Source organism: Octopus bimaculoides, chromosome 26 (assembly GCF_046866305.1).
Source record: "Octopus bimaculoides isolate indiv1 chromosome 26, ASM4686630v1, whole genome shotgun sequence".
Taxonomy (NCBI): Eukaryota; Metazoa; Mollusca; class Cephalopoda; order Octopoda; family Octopodidae; genus Octopus; species Octopus bimaculoides.
Genome location: NC_142953.1, coordinates 22,236,514 through 22,261,716, shown reverse-complemented (window position 1 = coordinate 22,261,716; position 25,203 = coordinate 22,236,514). Strand labels below are relative to the sequence as shown.

At 40.2% G+C, this 25,203-nt stretch overlaps 1 protein-coding gene across 12 annotated transcripts in view; it reads left to right on the top strand.

Moving 5' to 3' along the window:
- LOC106871364 (protein kinase C iota type) overlaps positions 1-25,203 on the top strand; it is a 234,465-nt gene that overhangs the window by 1,873 nt on the left and 207,389 nt on the right. For 2 of the 12 annotated variants that reach the window (XM_089342946.1, XM_089342944.1), the window contains exon 1: positions 22,982-23,218. The exons of 5 other annotated variants lie outside the window; for them this stretch is intronic. In XM_089342946.1, coding sequence (XP_089199072.1) covers positions 23,159-23,218 — 60 coding nt within the window. In that variant the 5' untranslated portion in view covers positions 22,982-23,158. Of the gene's footprint in view, positions 1-22,599; positions 23,219-25,203 lie in introns of those variants that run through there. 5 more of the 12 variants (XM_089342948.1, XM_089342947.1, XM_089342954.1 and 2 more) reach the window with 4 other exon arrangements.

Sequence of the window (25,203 nt, the reverse complement as noted above, 5' to 3'; positions counted from 1 at the left end):
CGTCTATATATATATATATATATATATATATATATATGTATAGTAGAACAGACTGGATAAACAAGAATTACTCCGTACTATCTATTTTTTCATCATTTTACTTGTTTCGGTCATTAGACTGCGGCCATGCTGGGGCACCGCCTTGAAGAATTTTTAGTCGACTGAATCGACCCCAGGACATTTTGTTGTCTTCTTTTAAGCCCGGTACTTATTTTGTCGGTCTCTTTTGCCGAACTGCTAAGTTACGGGTAAATAAACTCACCAACACCGGTTGTCAAGCGATGGTGGTGGATAAACGAAAACACAATGACACACACACACACACATACAATCGCGTGCATATATATGTGTATATGATGGGCTTCTTTCAGTTTCCGTCTACCAAATCCACTGACAAGGCATTGGTCAGTCGGAGGTGAAAAAAGAAGACACGTGCCCAAGGTGCCACGCAGTGGAACTGAACCCAGGACCATGTGGTTGGGAAGCAAGCTTCATAACACACAACCACACTTGCACCTGTACTATGCATGAAAAATCTGTCTTTGAGTTACTTTGTAACTTCTTCTAATTAATAATAATAATAATAATAATAATAATTGTTTCCAATTTCGGCAGGAGGTTAGCAGTTTTGAGGGGAGGGGCAAGTCAACTGCATTGACCTCAGTATTTAACTGGTTCTTATTTCACGAACCCTGAAGTGATGAAAAGCAGAGTTGACCTCGGTGGTATTTCAACTCAATGTAACAGAGCTGGAAGGAATGTCGTTTAGCATTTCATCTGATATCTTAATGATTCTGCTTGTTTGCTCTCTTAATTAGAACTATGATGGGAATAGTTGTTTCAAACTTTGGCAATGAGGTCAGCAATTTAAATGGAGGTGTTAGTCGATTACATTGACCCCAGTATGCAACTGGTACTTATTTTATTGACCCCCCCCCCCAAAAGGATGAAAGGCAAAGTTCACCTGGGCAGAATTTCAACTCAGAATGTAAAGAGCTGTCAAAAAGCCTTTTCTCCGATGTGTGAATGGTTCTGTCAGCACACTGCCTTAATAATAATAATAAATAATAATAACAACAACAACAATAACAATAATAATAATAATAATCTTTTCTACTGGAAGCACAAGGCCTCAAATTTGGAGGAAGTAATTAAGTTGATTACATCTACCCCAGTGTGTAACTGGTACTTAATTTATCGACCCCAAAATTATGAAAGGCAAAGTCAACCTTGGTGGATTTTGAACTCAGAACGTAAAAACAGACAAAATACCAAGAAGCATTTTACCCGGCGTGCTAACGATTCTGCCAGCTCGCCACCTTAATAATAATAATAATAATAATAATAATAATAAATCCCCTGATGCAGTGCCAGGCAATGGCTCTCATGGCTTTTGATCTTAATTGATTGGAAGTGTTATCATGTACATTGTTCTGTCTTGGTGTAAAAGATGGAGCTATAACAAATATTGGAAATGTTATCATGTAGATTGTTTTGTTTTGGTATAAAAGATGGGCTACAGCAAACATTCTGCTCAATACCACAGATTTGCTGGTCAGTTGTTTGACCTTAACCAGTTGAGCATGTCCCTTGGTGGCTGACGATATGTGCATCTCTGATCATGAGCAGAAGTAGTGGGGGAGCATCATAGCCATGTGTTGAGAGAAATTCTTTGGGGTTTGAATAATTCACCTCTGGAAACATGGGTGTTTTGTCCAACATCCTTAAACAAACCTTATTCAGAGACCTTTTGAGTGAGATGGGCTACTTAACCTGAAAAAAAATTCTAACTGGGCCCCACCTGCGAGGTCATGCGCTGTTTATCTTGATACGAAATCACCATATCGCACACATATGGTTGTGATGCATGTGCCTGGTGTACTCTAATCAGACGGGTATACTGGGCTTTGTATATTTTACCTCAGTGTCACTTTGATATATATATATATATATATATATATATATATATATGCTCCGTTGGATGTGTAATGTCAATGTGAATACCCGTCAGAGTGTAAGTATCTTGAGAGAAAAGCTGAACATTAGAAGCATCAGTTGTGGCGTGCAAGAGAGACGATTGCGCTGGTATGGACATGTGGTGAGAATGGAGGAGGATAGCTGCGTGAAAAAGTGCCACACCCTAACAGTTGAGGGAACCCGTGGAAGAGGTAGGCCCAGGAAGACCTGGGCTGAGGTGGTGAGGCAAGACCTTCGTACATTGGGCCTCACCGAGGCGATGACTACGGACCGAGACCTTTGGAAATGTGCTGTGCGTGAGAAGACCCGGCAAGCCAAGTAAGATCGTTGCCAGTGCCCCTGGACTGGTTCTTGTGCGGGTGGCACATGAGATGCACCATTTTGAGCGTGGCCGTTGCCAGTACCGCCTGACTGGCTCCTGTAGGATTTTCGAGCGAGATCGTTGCCAGTGCCCCTGGACTGGCTTGTGGGGGTGGCACATAAAAGACACCATTTCGAGCGTGGCCGTTTTCGTGCGGGTGACACGTAAAAGCACCCACTACACTCTCTGAGTGGTTGGTGTTAGGAAGGGCATCCAGCTGTAGAAACTCTGCCCAATCAGACTGGAGCCTGGTGTTGCCATCCGGTTTCACCAGTCCTCAGTCAAATCGTCCAACCCATGCTAGCATGGAAAGCGGACGTTAAACGATGATGATTGTGTGTGTGTGTGTATTTTACATGGGCTCAAACAAAGAACTAAGTGCTGGTGTCCTATAAAGCCATGTTGAAGTTCCTTTCATATGCTGCCAGGGAAAATATGGCCTTTTACATTATATTGCTGACATCTTTGGATAATAGATATCCATTTGTAACAACTAAACTTTGTGTAGAAACTCTACTGGTAACATGCACTTCAACAGGGTTGTATTTTCTGACATTTGGCATGGACATGCTTCTTAAGAGAGCTTGAAAATGTCTACTTCCTGCTGATGTTAATGTTAAAATTCCATGTTCATTAGAGCGTGACTGTTTAGTATTCCTTGACCCATAAAAATGTCTTTGTCAGTTTTCTTGGTTGTTTTTGGCTTTGGAATTGACCGCTTAAGCAATGCAGCTTCTTCTTATTCAAGCACAGAACTTATCCATGTTTAGGAAGCAAGGAACTGCCTGTTTTCAGATGGCTGAAACAGAAGCGCCACAGAAATTAATTTATGGACAATGTGTATGTGTGTGTTTATTTCTGTTTGTCTCTGTTGGCTCCCAGTCGTATGGTTGGTCCTGAGTTTGATACTTGGCTGCATATTGTGTCCTTCAACAAGATACTCCATTTCATGTTGCTCCAGTCCATTCTACTGGCAAAAATGAGTTGTACCTGTAATTCAAAGGGGCCTGCTTTATTACATTCAGTGTGTCACGAGAACAACATTAAGGGCATGTGTGTCTGTGGAGTGCTCAACCACTTGAGTGTTAATATCCTAAGCAGGCTGCTCTGTTGATTGGATCAACTGGAACCCTCGTTCTCGTAACCGACAGAGTGCCAGTTTGTCCTCAACCTCCATTTCACAAATAGTGTCAGTGTGTTCAGGTCCCTCTAACGTAGTGGTTCGGTGAAAGAGACCAATAAAATAAGTACCCAACTTTAAAAAAAAAAGTTAAACAGATACTGGGGTTGATTTGTTCAACTAAATCCTTTCAAACCAGTGCCCCAGCATGGCCACAGTCAAATGAACTGAAACTAGTAAAAGACAAAAAATTCCCAATCAGTGATTCTTAGTTAATTTGATTTATTTTTTTTCTGATTTCTGACGATGCATTAGAAGTTGAGTTAACCCCTAAAGCACTGGGATTTGCACTTACATAGCATGAACTGCTGATCACATTTTATGAAAATGAGTCTACCATGCACACATAAAAAAACAAAAAATAGTTAAAACATCTTCTTAGTATTTAATGGTGGCAAGTTTTACATCATCAGAACAGTCATTAGTTGAACTTTTAGTCCTCTTGCATTCTGGCGGGTATCGGAGCATTTGAGTGACATTAGACCCCAACAAACGCCCATAAGTTAAATGTACTTTGCATGGAAAATTAAAACCTAATTTTAAAAATTTAACAAAAAAAAACAACAAAACAAAACAAAACAGAAAGAAACTTACCTTCTCTTATTAATCATACAATACATCATCATCATCATCCACTTTTCCATGCTTGCTTGGGTCTTATGGTATTCATTGAGGCAGATGTTTTTACGGCTGGGTGCTCTTCCTGTCACCAAGCCCCACTTGTCTCCAAGCAAGGTTATATGTTTCTACATCACTGGACAAAAATTCCATGGGACACTGGAAACTGGGGTGATACTTGTTTATAGCTATCATGTGACGGCTGGAAATGAGGAAGCGTAAACACGCACGCACGCACACACACACACACACACACACACACACACATATAAAGGCACACTTCACAAATGGGTGAAGAAACCATAGAAAATAGCACTTGCTTTGTTGGAGTATGATATATTTAAAAATAGGCTGACTCATCTCCACATGATTGAAAGTCTAATGGGTGCAAAACACGTCCATATTGTCAGATGTAGGGAATCGTTGTAGATATAGCTATATATATATATATATATATATATAAGCATCAGTTGTGGCGTGCAAGAGAGACGATTGCGCTGGTATGGACATGTGGTGAGAATGGAGGAGGATAGCTGCGTGAAAAAGTGCCACACCCTAACAGTTGAGGGAACCCGTGGAAGAGGTAGGCCCAGGAAGACCTGGGCTGAGGTGGTGAGGCAAGACCTTCGTACATTGGGCCTCACCGAGGCGATGACTACGGACCGAGACCTTTGGAAATGGGCTGTGCGTGAGAAGACCCGGCAAGCCAAGTAAGATCGTTGCCAGTGCCCCTGGACTGGTTCTTGTGCGGGTGGCACATGAGATGCACCATTTTGAGCGTGGCCGTTGCCAGTACCGCCTGACTGGCTCCTGTAGGATTTTCGAGCGAGATCGTTGCCAGTGCCCCTGGACTGGCTTGTGCGGGTGGCACATAAAAGACACCATTTCGAGCGTGGCCGTTTTCGTGCGGGTGACACGTAAAAGCACCCACTACACTCTCTGAGTGGTTGGCGTTAGGAAGGGCATCCAGCTGTAGAAACTCTGCCAAATCAGACTGGAGCCTGGTGTTGCCATCCGGTTTCACCAGTCCTCAGTCAAATCGTCCAACCCATGCTAGCATGGAAAGCGGACGTTAAACGATGATGATGATGATGATGATGATGATATATATATATATATATATATCATCATCATCATTATCATTGTTTAACGTCCATTTTCCATGCTGGCATGGGTTGGACCATTTGATTGAGGTCTGGAGAGCGAGCGGCTGCACCAGGCTACAATCTGATCTGGCAAGGTTTCTACAGTCGGATGCCCTTCCTAACGCCAACCACTCTGAGAGTGTAGTGGGTGCTTTTTATGTGCCACCTGCACAGGAACCAGTCAGGTGGGCCTGTATACATACATATATATATAGATTGATATAGAAAACTTACTTGTCAATACAAATTCGGTGTTAGAAAATTACTGTTTATAAATCTCACAACAAAACTCAGAAATCATGATACACAGATATTGTTTTGAGCTGAGTGGGGGTGCTAGATTCCCTTGTTCAAAAATATAAGGACACAGATCATGTCGTATAGCCAGCTGGAGACGATGTCTCCTGGGGCTAAATTACAGCAACATTTGTCCTAAACCAGGACTTCCACGCTATGTTGGCAAACAATCTTTACTCCAAATTCGATGTGTTACATTCCATTACTTAATAAATGAAAAAATGTATGGTAAATAAACAGAACACATAATGTATACTGAAGGTTCATAATTCTTCATCTGTTATTGACTGATTGTTAATATTCAGTTTTGCACCTTTAATGATAAGACTGAGTGCTTCCCAATTGGCGGTGCCCCCCCCCCTCAAAAAAAAACTTTCCTTGCGGAAAATTAGGGACAAGAACAAACAAAACAAAACAAACTGAATACTACCAATTGGTGGATAACTGATGAAGAACTACGAACCTTCTGTTTGTCTCTCATTCATTTTTACATCCAGTATACGTTATGTCTTCTGTTTATGTACCATACATTTTTTCATTTTCATATATATATATATATATATGAAAAAATATATATATCACACACACACACACACACACACACACACACACACACATATATATATATGAAAAAATATATATATCACACATATAAAGAGCTCTCATTTATTTTGAAACATGTGTAGGAATTAAAGGAACTTTTATTTATATGCGTTTTGCTCCATTTATTATTATTATCCATATCTTCTCAAAATGTATCACTTTAACTTGGTATCTCTACCTGTAAAACGGCTGTGATATCTTGTTTTTTAGTGTAATTTTGTTACCTCTGGTAACTATTAACATTTACATTATCAAAGGTTTTAATAACTGAGATAATATTAATATATACATAAACTAATATATATATATATATATATATATATATATGTGATAATGATCATCATCGTTTAACGTCCACCTTCCATATATAGTCAGTGATTTAGCTTGCATCAAGCCTTGTTTGGATGTGTGGTATTGACAAGTCACAGTAATGATGAAACATTGATGTTCACCACTCCTGAATGGGACCTAGTGTGAGCTATCCCATTTGTCTATGTCTTCCAGGTGTTTTAACACCAGATGCATTGATGAGAATATATTCCTTACGCCTCTAAGCACAGCCTACCTACAAACTTGTGTATGTGTGTTTGATATTGTGTGTGTGTGTATATATATATATATATATATATATATTTGAATAAAGGTTAAAATATCCTCATTAAGGGCACAGGAGTGGCTGTGTGGTAAGTAGCTTGCTAACCAGCCACATGGTTCTGGGTTCAGTCCTACTGCGTGGCACCTTGGGCAAGTGTCTTCTACTATAGCCTCGGGCCGACCAAAGCCTTGTGAGTGGATTTGGTAGACGGAAACTGAAAGAAGCCCGTCGTGTATATGTATATATATGTATGTGTTTGTGTGTCTGTTTTTGTGTGTCTGTGTTTGTCCCCCCAACATCGCTTGACAACCGATAGAATAAGTACTAGGCTTCCAAAAAATAAGTCCTGGGGTCGATTTGCTCGACTAAAGGGCGGTGCTCCAGCATGGCCACAGTCAAATGACTGAAACAAATAAAAGAGTAAAAGAGTAAAGGGCTAGAAAATATCCAATTAATTACTGGTTCATTGCTTGTTATTTTGTGGTGAATAGTAATATTCCTAAAACAATAGTTTTAAGTATAAATCTTGGTTTATAAACATTCAAATTAAAATCCAGAAAATGGTGATGTGGCATTAATATAGCATTAATATAATTTATTAATTGCAAAAATTCAATATATTCTCTTAGTTAATATTATATTAATTCTAAATTATATTAATAGATTATATTAATGCTACATCTCCATTTATTTATTTGTGCAGCTGAAGATTGCACTGCATTTAAACTGATGTAATGATTGCATTGTTCAATTAGATGGAGCCACTTGAAACGGTTGTACTGCATCATTACTTAATATCCTGTTGCTTCGGACTGGCCCTCGTGCCGGTGGCATATAAAAAGCACCCACTACACTCTCGGAGTGATTGGCATTAGGAAGGGCATCCAGCTGTAGAAACTCTGCCAGATCAGATTGGAGCCTGGTGCAGCCATCTGGTTCGTCCAACCCATGCTAGCATGGAAAGCGGACGTTAAATGATGATGATGATATATATATCGATGTGTGTGCGTCTGTGTTTGTCTCCCTACCCCTATCACCGCTTGACAACTGGTGTTGGTGTGTTTGTTGCATCACTGTGACTTAGTGGTTCGGCAAAAGAGACCAATAGAATACGTACCAGGTTTTAAAAGAAATGTGAATATTGGGACCGATTCATTCAACTAATAATTCAATGTGGTGCCCCAGCATGGCCACAGTCCAATGACTGAAACATTTGAAACAAGGTAAAAGTAGTTGGGTCTATCTCTCTATCTACACACACACATTATATATGTATATTATATAGGTGTGTGTACGTATATATATATATATATATATATATATATATATATATATATATATATATATCTATCATTATCATCATCGTTTAACGTCCGCTTTCCATGCTAGCATGGGTTGGACGATTTGACTGAGGACTGGTGAAACCGGATGGCAACACCAGGCTCCAATCTAATTTGGCAGAGTTTCTACAGCTGGATGCCCTTCCTAACGCCAACCACTCAGAGAGTGTAGTGGGTACTTTTACGTGTCACCCGCACGAAAACGGCCACGCTCGAAATGGTGTCTTTTATGTGCCACCCACACAAGCCAGTCCAGGGGCACTGGCAACGATCTCACTTGAAAATCCTACGGGAGCCAGTCAGGCGGTACTGGCAACGGCCACACTCAAAATGGTGCATCTCATGTGCCACCCGCACAAGAGCCAGTCCAGGGGCACTGGCAACGATCTTACTTGGCTTGCCGGGTCTTCTCACGCACAGCACATTTCCAAAGGTCTCGGTCATCAGTAGTCATCGCCTCGGTGAGGCCCAATGTACGAAGGTCTTGCCTCACCACCTCAGCCCAGGTCTTCCTGGGCCTACCTCTTCCACGGGTTCCCTCAACTGTTAGGGTGTGGCACTTTTCCATACATGTGTGTGTATATATGTGTGTGTGTGTATACATGTATGTGTATATATGTGTATGTATGTGTGTTTAGATGTCTGTGTTTGTCCCCCCCCCCCCAACATCGCTTGACAACTGTTGTTGGTGTGTTTATGTCCCCGTAACTTAGCAGTTTGGCAAAAGAGACCGATAGAATAAGTACTAGGCTTACAAAGAATAAGTCCCGGGGTCGATTTGTTCGACTAAAGGCGGTGCTCCAGCATGGCTGCAGTCAAATGACTGAAACAAGTAAAAGAAGAAAAGAATATAAACCAAAGGCTGCAACCATGACAATGAGAGTTCAAATCTCTCATCCGAGATTATTATCCTCTACAGTGCAGGGATCTGTTTGCGAATAAACATACAATTTTTCAGGGAAAGTCAATATTGAAGATATTGATTTTCTTCTGTAAAGTTGCATGTTTAACATTGGATTGGGATATCACATGGTGAATATATAAATCTTCCATTAAGTGGAAGAATGATTTCCAAAATATTAAATTGCAAAAAGTTCCAGCATATGAGTACTTCAGAACATTCGTTAAAGCAGCGCTTTTTAAGCAATGGGTCGCAAGACGAAATGCTGGGGTTGCGAAAATTAAATTCAAAGACTTGAATTTCGGTTTATATGTTCTTTCACAAATGCACCAATTGTAGAACTACTTTTATTTTGGCAAATAATCCAACTACTCTTTTTTTATTTGTATGTTGTTCAGCAAAAAAAATAAATGATTTATGTATTTATTTGTATGTTTTATTTCATGTTTAATACCCGGGGTCGTGAAAAATCTCATGATGAAAAATGGGGTCATGAATGAAAAAAGTTTAAGAAGCGCCGTGTTAAAGAATATGATTATTGTATTGCTTAATAGGGGACCTAATAATTCCTATGAAATGTTTATAGTTTTGTTGCTTTGTTCAAGAACAGTGCTTAACCCTTTTCTTACCATATTTCTGTTGAGATGCTCTGTGTTTCTTTCAATTACTTTAAATATAACAAAGAATTTAGTAAAATAACTTCATTATCATTAAGCTAGTGTTAGGAACATAAATTGTGACTAAGGTTTGGTGGAAGATTTTAATTCAAAACTTTTGAAAACAAGACATTCGTACTACAGAGCCAGAGGTAGTTTCAGCCAGGTTGGTATCAAAAGGGTTAAGAATTGTTTCTGTATTATATATTTTAACCCTTTTGTTACCCTATTTCTGTTGAGATGCTCTGTGTTTCTTTCAATTACTTTAAATCTAACAAAGAATTTAGTAAAATAACTTAGTTATCATTAACCTTGTGTTAGGAACATAAATTGTGACTAAGGTTTGGTGGAAGATTTTAATTCAGAACTTTTGAAAACAAGACATTTGTACTACAGAGCCAGAGGCGGTTTCAGGTGGGTTGGTATCGAAAGGGTTAACATCAGATGTGAGTGAACAAAGGCATTTTAGCCATTGAAGAACACATTATTTTCTAACTAGTTACTTTACTTGTTGCACAATCTGTTACTGATGGTCGCTTATTTTTCTATATATTGTGCGCTGATGCAAATCTCTGCTATTTTCAGTCGGGTGTACCCGACTGAAGAAGTAACCCGAAACCATTCAGTCTCATGATCCTGTCGTCTGCTAGAGGATGGTAAGGGTTCTCTCCTGCTTGCAATGTATACAGGGCGGCGAGCTGGCAGAGTCATTAGCACACCAGGCGAAATGCCTAGCGGTATTTCGTCTGCCATTATGTTCTGAGTTCAAATTCCGCTGAGGTTGACTTTGCCTTTCATCTTTTCGGGGTCAATTAAATAAGTACAGTTACACACTGGGGTCTGTATAATCGACTTAATTCCTTACTCTGTCCTTATTTGTCCCCTCTATGTTTAGTCCCTGTGGGCAATAAAGAAATAAATATCTACAGGGTGCAAGTTGTACTGGAAACTAGCTGGCGGAGGATCTGCTCAGGGCTAAAACAGTAACTTTGAACAGCCATATTGATGTGGCAATAAATATTACAATTTATTTTTTTATTCAACAATACCATTTAGGTTACTTCATACATAGTATTCAGTGCTGGGCCTAACTGAGGCAATGACAAATGACTGAGACCTTCAGCAATATGCCATATTTGTGGAGAAAACCCACCAAGAGAAGTGAAATTGTAGTTGTGGCAGATACTGGTGTCACGCAAATGGCACCTATGCTGGTGGCACATGAAAGTATCCATTACATTCTCGGAGTGGTTGGCGTTAGGAAGGGCATCCAGTAGTAGAAACCATGCCAAATCAGAGTGGAGTCTGGTGCAGCTCTCTAGCTTGCCAGCTCTGGTCAAACCATCCAACCCACGCACAACAGATGTTAGATGATGATGATGACACACACACACACACACACACACACACACACACACACACACACACACACACACACACACACACACACACACACACACACACACATGTCCTCAGTATGCTGCATCTGGTGGTGAGGCTCCAGTCCTGGAGTTGTGGAGAGCATGGAGTGACTCCTTAATTATCATTAGTCCCAGGTTTGACCTGACCGGGAATGGTAGTACCTATTAGGGTCCCATCTATGATAAAGGAGGCTCCTGTTATTTTTGACATGGACTGTAGGGGAAGGCAGCTCTTTTAGGAGACAGCTACTCTGACATAAAACTTGCAGATGGAAAGGAGAGACAGAAGATGGAAAGGATTGACGGGAAAGGACAGACGGGGAAGGACAAACAGGTTATGTCATCGTGTAACAAAGGCAGGATGACATCACCATGGAGACCAATTGGATGATGATTCCTCTGTCTGTTGGCATCATGACAGAAGCCCAGTGAAAGCAGACCTGATTGGCACAACATAATAATGGTAAGAACAATGAAGTGTGGTCAGTTTTGTGAGATGAATGTTGCATCTGTTGATTAAAGCGAAGGAATAACTGTTTGGTGAAGGAGTTTGCTTCATAGCCTTGTGGTTCTGAAGCTTCTGTTTGCACTTCTCTGAATACCATTAGCCACAAATGGTGGTGATGTTGTCATTTGCTCTGTCAAGGCACTGTATGCTGTCTTTGCATAGTCCAAGATGTGTGGAGCAAGAGATCCTTTGTGTGGAAAACAGGCAGGGGTTAGCAACAGGAAGGGCATTCAGATGTATGGCAATATTATATTTTTTTCTTAACACATTCTGGTATGGAAAGAGGTTCACAAAAACTACCAAACAAAATACTCAACCACATGGATCTGGGTTCAGTCCCACCGTGTGGTACCTTCAACAAGTTTCTTATACTGTAGCACTGAGCCAACTGATGACTAGTGAGTGGATTTGGTTGATGGAAACTGAAAGAAGCCCAACATATATTTATAGATATATATATGTATCTGCCAAATTAGATTGGAGCCTGGTGTTGCCATCCGGTTTCACCAGTCCTCAGTCAAATCGTCCAACCCATGCCAGCATGGAAAGCGGACATTAAACGATGATGATGATGATGATGTATATATATAACTGTTGTTATTAATTTTTTATATAATTACTGCTGATAATAATAATAATAATAATAATAATGATGATGATCTTTTCTACTCTAGGCACAGGGCCCGAAGTTTTTAGGGAGGGGGCCAGTCGATTAGATTGACCCCAATATGCAACTGGTACTTAATTTATCGACCCCGAAAAGATGAAAGGCAAAGTTGACCTCGGCAGAATTTGAACTCAGAATGTAAAGACAGATGAAATACTGCTACGCATTTCGCCCAACATGCTAACGTTTCTGCTAGCACTCCGCCTTAATAATAATAATAATAATAATAATAATAATAATATCTATATGAATACTCATTCGAATATTTACTCATTTACAGTAATCCCTTGGCTATCGTGGGTGCTATGTTCCAAAACCTCCCACAGAAATAGTTAGAATCTTAAATAATAGAAATACCTATTGGTTGCTGAAACCCACGATATACTGAGGAGTCCTTGATATAAATCAACATATATTAGCCAGAAAAATCTGTTATGTACTGAGTGTGTGATTGGTGAACCGTGATATGGTGAGGTATTACTGTATGTATATCATGTACTGAAATTGTTTGGAATTTGGTGCAAGCCTGTTCAATGCTTAACAGACACAATGAGGTGACTAGGATTTTTAACACTAGGTATTTAGAGAGACCTGCTGAGGAGAATTAAGAATAACCCAAAATTTGAAATCATTATACAGGTACACTAACCACATGGTCCAGGGTTCAGTCCCACTGCGTGGCACCTTGGGCAAATGTCTTCTACTATAGCCTCGGGCCGACCAAAGCCTTGTGAGTGGATTTGGTAGACGGAAACTGAAAGAAACCTATCGGATATATGTATGTATATGTGTGTGTGTGTGTGTGTGTGTGTGTCTCCCAACATCTCTTGACAACTGATGCTGGTGTGTTTACGTCCCCGTAACTTAGCGGTTCATAGGATAACAAAGAATAAGTCTTGGGGTCGAATTGTTCGACTAAAGGCGGTGCTCCAGCATGGCCGCAGTCAAATGACTGAAACAAGTAAAAGAATAAAGAATATCTATTACCTCAATCTACAGCTTTCAGCTGAGTTGGTATATTAAATTCCTTTGCTCGTTTGCCTGATTTCTGATGTGTTTTGCAATGAGATAGTGGCTTGTTTGAGGATTTTAACTCTTATTTCTAGCAAGCTGGTACATCGTGTACCCTTTGTTATAATTATAAATTAATTATAAAATTTTAATTGTTTAGCCATTTAACGACATTATTGCTGATATTATTGTTATTATAAATTATTTATATATTTACTGCTGATAATAATAATAATAATAATAATAATATCTATGTGAATGTTCATTTGACTAAAAATTCTTCAAGGTTGTGCCCCAGCATGGCTGCAGTCTAATGAGAGAAACAAATAAAAGATATGTGTGTGTGTATGTGTTTGTGTCTGTCTGTCTGCATCAATTGACAACTTAGCAGTTCAACATAGGGCCCAATAGAGTAATTACTGAACTTTATAAATAAAAATAATTCCAGGGGTGGGGATCACTTTGTTCGACTGATCTCTTCAAGGTGGTGTCCCAGCATGGCCGCAGCCCAATGACTGTATCAAGTAAAAAAACAGAAGATAATAAAAAAAATTAAAAAAAGAAATTTAAGCTGACAGTAATTTGCATGTAAGATTGAATAATTAGAGTCTGTGTTTGTTCATTTGCTGTGTCATTAATGGGACAGTATTGAAGTAGGAGGCTGTCAAGTGATGACTACATAAAGATTGTATAAATGAGAAGGACAGTGGTGGAGGGAAGAGGCAAACATTTCTACTTTCACTTTCGTTCTGATAATACTTCCTTTGTATTAGCTTGGATTAATTATGACACACACACACACGAGATTATGTAGTGTCTTTTATTTGTTCTTTAATCTTTACTTGTTACTTGTTTCAGTCATTGGACTGCGGCCATGCTGGGGCATTGCTTTAAAGGGTTTTTAGTCAAACATGTCAACACCAGTATTCATGTCTTTTTTTGTTTTTGTTTTCAAAGTTTGGTATTTATTCTATTTGCTTCAATGGCCCGACTGCTAAGTCATGGGGACATAAACAAACCACCACTGGTTGTTGACCTGTGGTGATGGTGGTAAACACAGACACAAAGACACGGATGTGCATTGCATAAGCTGATGATGTGCAGCTGTCATTGGATTGCAGAAATTTACAATCCTGAATGGAAGTTTACATACTTGTACCATTTAATACATACATATATACAAACACACATATACATCCATATACATACATATATACACACATACAAACAAATAAACAAACAAACAACTGCTTCGAGACCTTTAGTTTTCATATCCAGATTACTGTGCAGGTGGCACGTAAAATACACCATCTTGAGCGTGGCTGTTGCCAGTACCGTCTGACTGGCTTTCGTGCCGGTGGCACGTAAAAGCACCCACTACACTCTCGGAGTGGTTGGCGTTAGGAAGGGCATCCAGCTGTAGAAACTCTGCCAAATCAGATTGGAGCCTGGTGTAGCCATGTTTTCACCAGTCCTCAGTCAAATCGTCCAACCCATGCTAGCATGGAAAGCGGACGTTAAACGATGATGATGATGATGATCACAAATTTACATTTATGCCAATAATAAATGGAGCACTGGGTTTTGTGATTAAATGCCTAAGTGACAATCTAGATAAGCTTGGATTTTCAGAAAATGAAATAAACCAACTGATTTGTACATTGCAAATACAATCAGTAAGCGGAACAGTAAAGATACGCAAGACGTTTCTCAAGTTTAAAATGTGATAATGCTTTTGTTATCTACATTCCAAAGATGAAGTTTTGTATTTTTGTTAGAAACCAGCTCCCTCTTCAAACGAAGAATCTAAATGATTAATTACAAAAGGGAACACAGCAAGCATGGTTGTATGGTAAGAATTTTGCTTCCCAACCACACGGTTCCAGGTTCAGTCCCACTGCATGGCACCTTGGGCAAGTGTCTTTTACTATGGTCTTGGGGTAACCAAAGCCTTGTGAGTGGATTTGGTGGATGGAAACTGAAAACAGTTTGTGATGTGTGTCTGTGTGTCTTTGTGTCTGTGTTTACCTTCCACTACCACTTGCCAACCCGTGTTGGTGTGTTTACATGCCCGTAACTTAGTGGTTCAGCAATAAAGGCCCATAGAATAAGTACCAGGCTTAGAAAAATATACTGGGGTTGATTCATTTGGCAAATAATTCTTCAAGGCATTGCCCCAGCATATCTATTGACTGAAAAAAAAAGAAAAAAGAAAAGAATGTATATGCACATAACAGGCTTCCTCATAGTTTCCACCTACAAATTCACTGACTCACAAAGCATTTATCAGCTGGGTGCTATAGTAGAAGACACTCACCCAAGGTGCTGTGCAGTGGGATTGAACCTGAAACCTCATGGTTGCAAAACAAGCTTGTTAACCACACAGCCTTTTCCTCTTATTCCTCAATGCTGCAAAAACTTCAAAAAGTTGAACAACAAATCGCATCAATTTTAGCAGTTTGTTAACATCTGCAAAGGTCATCCATGGTTGCTGCCTCGTCTTTCTTTGCTTAATTTATTCATTAAAAAAAAAGCAAAAAAATATTTGCAGAATTATGCTGAGAAATTTGAGAAATTACATAAACTTGAATGTTGAATTAAAGTCATTATGGCAGATTAAAAACTAAAAATAAAGAAAAAAAATGTCACCATTCCTTCTGCAATTGGTGCAACAGCTTTCTCCCCTCACCACTTCCCCCCACCCTCTGTACAGATCTATCTAGGTTAATGATGAATATAGCCGTAGCCACATTCTAGAGAAATGGTAGCGCTAGGTTCTCTGAAAGCTGCAAGATGGTAGTGACTTTTATTTGTTTTATTTTAAAAAAAAATGCTGTTCTTCTTTGTTATTGGGTTACTGCCATGCTGGAGCACTGCTTTGAAGGGTTCTCATCCTGGGGGCCCATACGACCCTTAGGGGTTTGTATAAGAGTTTGTTAGCTTGCTTCTCAACGACATGGTTCTAGGTTCAGTCCCACTGTGTGGCACCTTGGGCAAGTGTCTTCTATGATAGTCTCGGGCCAACCATAGCCTTCTGAGTGGATTTGGTTGTTGGAAACTGAAAGAAGCCCATTGTGTATGCATATATATATATATATATATATATATATATATATATATACATATATATATGTATATCTTTGTGTGTGTAACTTTGTTCCTGTGTTTGTTCCCACACCCCCAACACTTGACAATTGATGTTGGCATGTTTATGTCCCCGTAACTTAGCGGTTCGGCAAAAGAGACCAATAGAATAAGTACTAGGCTTACAAAAAAAACAAGTCCTGGGGTTGATTTGTTCGATTAGAAACCCTTCAAGGCCGTGCTCCAGCATGGCCGCAGTCAAATGACTGAAGCAAGGAAAAGAAAGCAATAAATTACTTACACTTTTGGAATACAGGAAATTAAAAGATTTTCTTTTAATACAGTTTGTAATAGTCGTCATTGTCATCATTATCGAACTTCGTCATCATTATCGAACTTCGTCATCATTATCGAACTTCGTCATCATCATCATCATCATCATCATCATCATCATTATCATCATCATCATCATCATCGTCGTCATCATTGTTGTCATCGTTATCATCATCATCGCCGTCATCATTATCATCATCATCATTATCATCGTTGTCGTCATCAACGTCATTGTTTCTGCCTACCAAATCCACTCACAATGCTTTGCTCAGCCTGAGGCTATAGTAGAAGACACTTGCCCAAGGTGCCATGCAGTGGGACTGAACCCGGAACCATGTGGTTGGTAAGCAAGCTACTTACCGCACAGCCATTCCTGCACCTATAAAAATATAACGGGATCTTTTTTTATATACATTGAATAGCTATGAAGATCCATGAAAGTAGAATAGGAATTAAAGCATCCATAGGTGAGAAATGGTTGAAAGCCACTTGTTTAAATGAGGAGATTAACCTCAGTATTTATTTCTGCCAACTGGCTGTCCAGACCAGTGTTTCTTGACCAATTTTTTTTTTTACATATGGACCCCTTTGATTCCTATTCTATTCTGGTGGATCCTCATAGCCAGTCCTGGATTTAGGACAAATGAGACCCTGTGTTAGTTAAGTTACCAGGTCCTTTAATTGAACAGTCAGGCATACGTGCTCAGGAGATTCATCATAAAAATTTTGGGGGCAGGAAGATGGGTCCCTCCCCTGGTTAATGGGGCCCTGTATTTAAGCACACTCAAGTACAATAGTAAATCTGGTACTGCTCAAAGCTATTCAATATTTAAAAACTCCTGTAATATTTTTGTAGATAAATATTATTTGGAAGTGTATAAAAAAATTTTCATATTTTGTACATAGGCGTAGGAGTGGCTGTGTGGTAAGTAGCTTGCTTACCAACCACATGGTTCTGGGTTCAGTCCCACTGCGTGGCACCTTGGGCAAGTGTCTTCTACTTTAGCCTCGGGCCGACCAAAGCCTTGTGAATCGATTTGGTAGACGGAAACTGAAAGAAGCCCATCGTATATATGTATATATATGTATGTGTGTGTATATGTTTGCGTGTCTGTGTTTGTCCCCCCAACATCGCTTGACAACCGATGGTGGTGTGTTTACGTCCCCATAACTTAGCGGTTCGGCAAAAGAGACCGATAGAATAAGTACTAGGCTTCCAAAGAATAAGTCCTGGGGTTGATTTGCTCGACTCAAGGCGGTGCTCCAGCATGGCCACAGTCAAATGACTGAAACAAGTAAAAAAGAGTAAAGAGTATTGCAGAAGAATAACAAATTTGTTGCTCATAATTTTTAACAACAAAATCTTATATGGACCCCTAAGGGCCATATGAACCCTGGTTAGATACCATTCATCTAAACCAGGGGTTTCCAAAGTGGTCGATATGAACTGCAGGGGGTCCGTGGAACTATTCAAGGGGTCAATAATGCACATCTACTTAATTATTATTATTTATTTTATTTTCTTGTACATGCCTGGGGAGTCGGGGCGGGGTGGGGTCAAGGATTCCATGAGGGTCTAAAAAGTTTGGGAACCCTGATCTAAACTAAATTGGAGAAACTTGTCCCCAGTTTATTTTCAACCTTCTATTTTTGTTTCCCCCTCTTGTTTATCCTACATCGCCCCCCCCATCTCACTCTGTCTCTCTTTCACACCACCACCACCACCACTACTACTACTACTCTGTCTATCATTATCACTCTGTCTTTCTCCTACATCATCTCTCTCTCTCTCTCTCTCTCTCTCTCTCTCTCTCCCTTTCTCCTTCCCCACTGCCACACTCTTAACTTTGTGCACCCATTCACACACTTCATGTCTCACCACCACCACCACCACCTTTTTCTCTCTCCCCCACATACCACCACTCTATTCAGCCCCTCCTCTTGCCACTACCACAGTCTCCCTCCCTCTCTCTCTCCCTCTCTCTCTCCCTCTCTCTCTCTCCCTCTCTCTCTCCCTCTCTCTCCCTCTCTCTCTCCCTCTCCCTCTCTCTCTCCCTCTCCCTCTCCCTCTCTCTCCCTCTCTCTCCCCCCCCTCTCTCTCTCTACTTCTTTTCCCCACCATCACTGTTTCCCTGTCACTACCCATCCCATGCTTTCACTATCACAATTAGTCCTCACACGCATACACACACACACACACACACACACACACACACACACACACATTCGCAGCCAGATGCACACATACACATAAATATGCACACACACTTATATTCCCCACACTCATACACTTAATTATATGCATAACACACACACACACACTTATATCTCCCCACACTCGTACACATAATTATACACAACACACAGACAGACTGACACACACAAACATAGACAGACAGACAGATACAGAAACGTAGACAGACAGACACACACACACACTTTTATCCCCACACTTGTACACATAATTATACACATAACAGACACGATGCATACACACACACACACACAGATACACATGCACACACACATACAGATACACATGCACACACACATACACTTATATTTCCAACACCCGTATGCATAAACGTGCACACACACACGCACACACTCTTCCCCCCACCCCTGCTCTATTACCAACACATACTCGTCACCCCAAAACCAACCAATACATCTAAAGGATAATGATCCAGTGAAGAGTTCTCCATGTTAGATAACATAGCTAAATCTCCCACATGTAATACAGTGGATTAAAAATCTTGGATTATATGAGATTATCCAAACAACCATTAGGCAAAAACTCCCTCTATGGAACGAACTGTGTTAATATTGGTTTCAAATTTTAGCATAAGGTCAGCAATTTGAGGGGAGGGGCATAAGTCTATTGCATTGACCTCCAGTGCTCAACTGGAACTTATTTTATCGACCCCCCCGAAAGGATGAAAAGTAAAGTTGACCTCAGTGGGATTTGAACTCAGAACGTAAAGACAGACAAAATACTGCTAAGCATTTTGTCCGGTATGCTAATAATTCTGCCAGTTTACCACCTTAATAAAAATGATAATAATAATATAGCTCAGAAACCAGGAAACCCCAAAATGGCTGAAGTTCAAAAGATAGTGCTCATGGAAACTGCCCATATCCTACGTAAAACACTGTCTATGTAATCTCAAATTTTAAAACAAACACATAATTTTCTTATGGTTTCTTAAACATTCTCTAGAACAACACTCGAAATATATGGTACCCTAGGCATAACACCTACATGAACTTCTAACTTGTTGTCTCTTGAGGTCTCTGGGTGAGACTTGAATCCAACTTGTACAAATGCAAAGCAAAAGTCAAACATAAAATAATAATAATAATAATAATAATAATAATAATAATAATTCATTCTTTTATTAGCCACAAGGGCTCACATACAGTAACATTAAAGGACATGCAACAACATAAAAGACAAAAACGGGATGCTACAATGGGTTTTCTGCATGTAAACAATATAAATAATAGATAAAACTCCCAATAGGGCAGGTGCTTTAAGGTCCTTGTGGAAAACCCCACAAAAGCCATGGGTGCCTGATCAACTGGGCATGAGTCCTCTTCTTTAATTTTTTCACAGGGCCTGAAATTTTGTGGGAGGGGACTAGTCGATTACATCGACCCCAGTGTTTCACTGGTACTTCATTTTATGGACCCCGAAAGGATGAAAGGCAAAGTCGACCTTAGTGGAATGTGAACTCAGACCCTAAAGACAGATGAATTGCTGCTAAGGTTTCTGCCAGCTTGACATCTTAACCGAGTTAATACTATTACAGGCTTTGTCTTTTGGGGTCGATAAAATAAGTCCCAGTGGAGGACTGAAGTGGATTTAATCAACTCAGCCCCATCCCCGAAATTGCTGGCCTTGTGCTAAAATTTGAACCCTATTTACAGGCTCCTAGGCAATGTAATGCCCTGGGGGTCTGTAATATTTAGTTATTGATCGTAAACCACAGTATACATAGGTTAGCATTAGCTCCTTAGACACATGGCGGCCCTTGGACAACCCTTTCCTCACCCTACATATGTCGATCCCTTAGCAAAAGTAAAGAATACGTACACCTGGTGTTTAGGGTTTAGGGTTAGGGGTTAGGATTTTTGTTATGCCAAAAATGGGTGGTGTATGTATTTTTTTACCTCCGCTGATCCCTTAACCCCTAGCATGCAAATTAATCATCACCAGCATCTGTGGAGTCCAGTGACGTTTTGGCTGCTCTTAGACACTTCCTCTTCTTCTCCTTCTCAATGCTAACACTACATACATACATACACACTAATGCAAACATGTACACACACGCACTATCTGCATACACGCACGCAGACACTTTCACTCCTTTCACCGCCACTCTCACAGCGGACCCACTCCTTCTAAGTCCATGTTGCACAAGCCATGCTTGCCTATCAAAGGTAATGCTTACATTGTTTTGAATTATCTTGTAGCTTTGTTATTTCAATGATGTGATTGTTTATTATTAGAATGACATTATCGGGTTAGTGCGAGAGGCCTGATCCGATCAGTTTGGACATAAAACAGGGTGGATTTTTGAGCCAGGTATAGCTGGTTTAAATGGTAAAGGGTTTAGGCATCATTGTTTTTTGGCCTTCAAAAAGCTCAAAACGAACAAAGGAGATAATTCGTGATTGAAATGGTAAATATAGAAAATGCTATGTGTGAAGGGGTGTCAGGTCTTTAAAAGCTGATTGGTAAAAGCACTAAACATCTTTTTGGTTTTATTAGACCCCCCCCCCCCATTCCTCAGGATAGCTTATTCTCCTCAGCTATCCACCCAAACATCTTCATTGGTTCTTCCTGGGTCACAGGGTTCGTGTCCCTCTGGCATCTTCTCCATAAGGTTCTACCAGAAACAACCATCATTACATTTTCCGGCTGGACTCCCAAATTCCCAGATGCAATCAACTGAGACAATGGATATTATCTGACCATCTAATTCTTGGTTTATTCACTAGGTCTCCTGCTGGTTGACTTTGGCTTGAAGAATCCGTTTTGCGATTCTTTCTTTCATAACTGGTGTTGCTCATTTCCTTTATTCTTATTCATATATTTTTGGTTTCTTATTCTTGACAACTGATTTTAAATGTTTTCGCTGAAAAGGTCTCATAAGACTGAAATGTGTCCGTTTATTGACTTTAAAACACCATAACTAATACTGTTCCATTACTGCATTTTCTATATTTTCTGAAAATTTCAATTGCTATTATTGAAGTTGTCTCCCTTGCTTGTTCTGTTTTTTTAAAATTTTTTTTTTAGAATTTGCTCCTGGCTCCTCCAAAGGGAGTTTTTGTCTATCTGTTGCATAGATAATGTTAGTGAACTGAAATTTTTTTTTCCAATACATATATGAGACCCTGAACAAGACAATGGGTAACCTTTTTTCAAGAAGTGGGCCACATGAAACATGGTTCATCACGAGACGAGTCGCACTTGTGAAAAAAAAAAAAAAAATGAATGTAATTTTTTTTATTCAGAAAGTCTCGCGGGCCGCAAGTTGCCCATGGCTGCTGCCCTTACAACATTTCTAGCCCTAATAACTTGTTGCTTACAGGAAACTGACTGACTCGCACTCTTTTTGCTTATACTCCCAGACACGCGTATTAACCCGTCACCCTTACCTGCACCGTATTACCGTCTCCCTGTCTGTCCTTAATCCTTTCATACGGCCATATATACACATCCCAACCATTTATTACCATCACCGCCATCTCTGTAGTCCAGTGATATGTCGGCTGCTGTCAGGCACTCTCGCTTCTCCTCCTCCTCCATCTAACTGCTAACACTACACACACACACACACTCTACATATACGTGCACAGACACTTTCACTCCTCTCACCGGCACTCTCGCAGTGGACCCACTCCTACTTCCACCCCCGCCATGCTGCCACGAGCCATGCCTTTCCCTCTCTTTCCTTTCTCCCTTTTCACCTTCTTTGTTACACTTGCACTTCACTCCTCCACTCCTACCCCACCGCCGACCACCGTGATTCCATTGCAAACCATTCTCCCTCTGTCTCTCTCTCCCTCTCACACTGTCTATCTTTTTCCCACTACGCATACACACACTCTCTCTTTCTCTCTCTCTCTCTTCTACCACGCGCGCACGCATGCAATCTCTCTCCCTTTCTCACTCACGCACACTCTCTCACTCTCCCCATCCCCACCTGCTTGATTCTACTGCAACCCATTCTCCCTCTCTATGTTTTTATTCCTCTCCTCCTCCTCTCCCTCTCCTCCTCCTCTCCCTCTTCCGCACAACATACACTCTCGTTCTCCATCTCCATCTTTACCTTTCACTCTCTCTCTCCTTATCTATCACACTTCCTCCCCACCATCGCCATCACCACTGTTACTGTCATGAACCCCCTCCCACCTCCATCCTCATCACCTTCTCTGTCATTAATCTCCACATGTACCATGATGGGAGATCGAAGTTTTTCTGCTGCGCTGGGTATAACGTCAATATGAAGGCAAGTACTGGTCTCCACCACCACCACCACCACCACCATTATTATTATTGTTATTATCTTTCGTCATTGTTGTTAACGTATCTGTGTCCGTTTTAGGCGTAGGCCGCGCTGGAGCATCGCCTTTTTGTATGTTTGTGTGTGGGCCACCTTTTTTGTGAAACGGGCCACATTAAGAAGACATGGGGCTTCATATCGGGCGCACCACACTCCTAACCCCCAAAATGGATATAAAAATGAAAATAAAATTTCCCTTCGGTGTATCATTCAGTAAGTCCCGCGGGCCGCACATTTCCCCACGGCTGGTTTTGTATTATTTATTCTCCGGTGCGCGGGGTTAGTGTGTATGTTAGCTCTGTTTCGATGCCGAGTACTACTTTGTCCTTTGGCTTATTTTGTGTGACATTCTTATTAAGAATATAAACAGACGTTAGGGGTCTCTTATAATATTGGGAGAAGGTTTGAAGAAAAAGGAAACAGTTTTTTTAATAGTCGACGAGTATAGAAAGGTTTGTTTGAGGTGTTTACACCAAGCAGTTCAACTTCATCGGTGTTGTGATACCAGTAATTATCACCGTCATAACCCACTGGCTATCGTCCTTGTTCCGTGCTTTTGTAACAATTATCTTCGTTGTCAATTTCGTTTTGTTTAGCCCCGAAGTCGGCCCAGATTGAGTATCCCTTTTATGATGAAAGGGATTCCATTCCAGCCTTTACCATCTCGCCTCTCTTTCTCTCTCTCTCTGTATAATATACCTTGGTGCACATTATTCAACGTTTTTCATTTTAAAATATAAGTAGAGTGTGATTCCATGGATATTTGGCTGCTATATCTAGCAACCTCATTGACTCGAGCAGACAAATTGCTAGCGGTTGTTTTTTTAGCCCCAGGTTAGCTCTGAATAGGTTGACTTATGATGAAAGGGCTCCTCTTCTGATCATGACCATCCGGTCTCTATCTCATTTTTTTGGGGTCCATATTATCCAATGTATCCCTTTTTATTGCTTTTATCAAACGGTAGGGCGTGATTTTGAGATAGATTTGGCTGCTATTTCCAGCAAGTCTAGCAACCTCATTGACTCCGGACTCGACATCATCGTTTGTTGTTTAATCCAAATTCCGTCTCATTGAGAGCGCTCTATCCATGACTATCCCATCTTTTTTTGTCTCTCTCTCTCTCTCTATATATATAGAAAACTAGTGTGGGGAAGAATTTTGGAACAGTCGTCACTAACCCATAGAGAAATTGAAGGGTTTTGCCCCCCCCCCCCCAAATCACCACTTCATTTAAAAATATTCCTGTCTTTTATACAAGGAAAATTATGATTCCGAAAGAATATTTTTGAACCCCAAATGTGTCCATTTAAAAAATATTTTTGTCGTCTTCTTTTATTTCTGCACCCTTTTCTTTCTCCCGATGAGGTAGGGCTAGCTTTTCGAAAACCCCGCCCGATGTGGAATTGCTTTTTCAAAAGGGTTAGGGTATGATTTGGTTGTTATTTCTAGCAGACTGAACGATCACGTAGAGGCTTTATCATTAGATGTAATCGACACAAATCTGTCAAGGAGTTGTAATTTTTGTTTAGAAGTAGTTGTTGTAATTAGTATTGCATTGTTTTAATTACCGTGTTGTTATTTTTGCCATCATTTGTTGCTGTTTAACCTCCAGTTTGACAAGCAAACCAATAATAATAATAATTAATTATTATTTTGTTAGGTAAATGTATATAATGCCTCACATTCTTCTGTGTGTTCCCTTTTAAAAACAGTAGGGTATAATTCGACTGTTATTTCTAGCCATTGTGACGACCGTCTAGAGGCTTCCACTTCCTCTTCGTTTGTTGTAAATATTATTCACCAAAACTCTTTCCTCGCCCTCTTTCCCTTCTGTTTATCTTGATAATTACATGTGATGATCAAATTTATTTCGTTTACATTTTGCTGTGTGTGTGTGTGTGTGTGTGTGTGTGTGTGTGTGTGTGTGTGT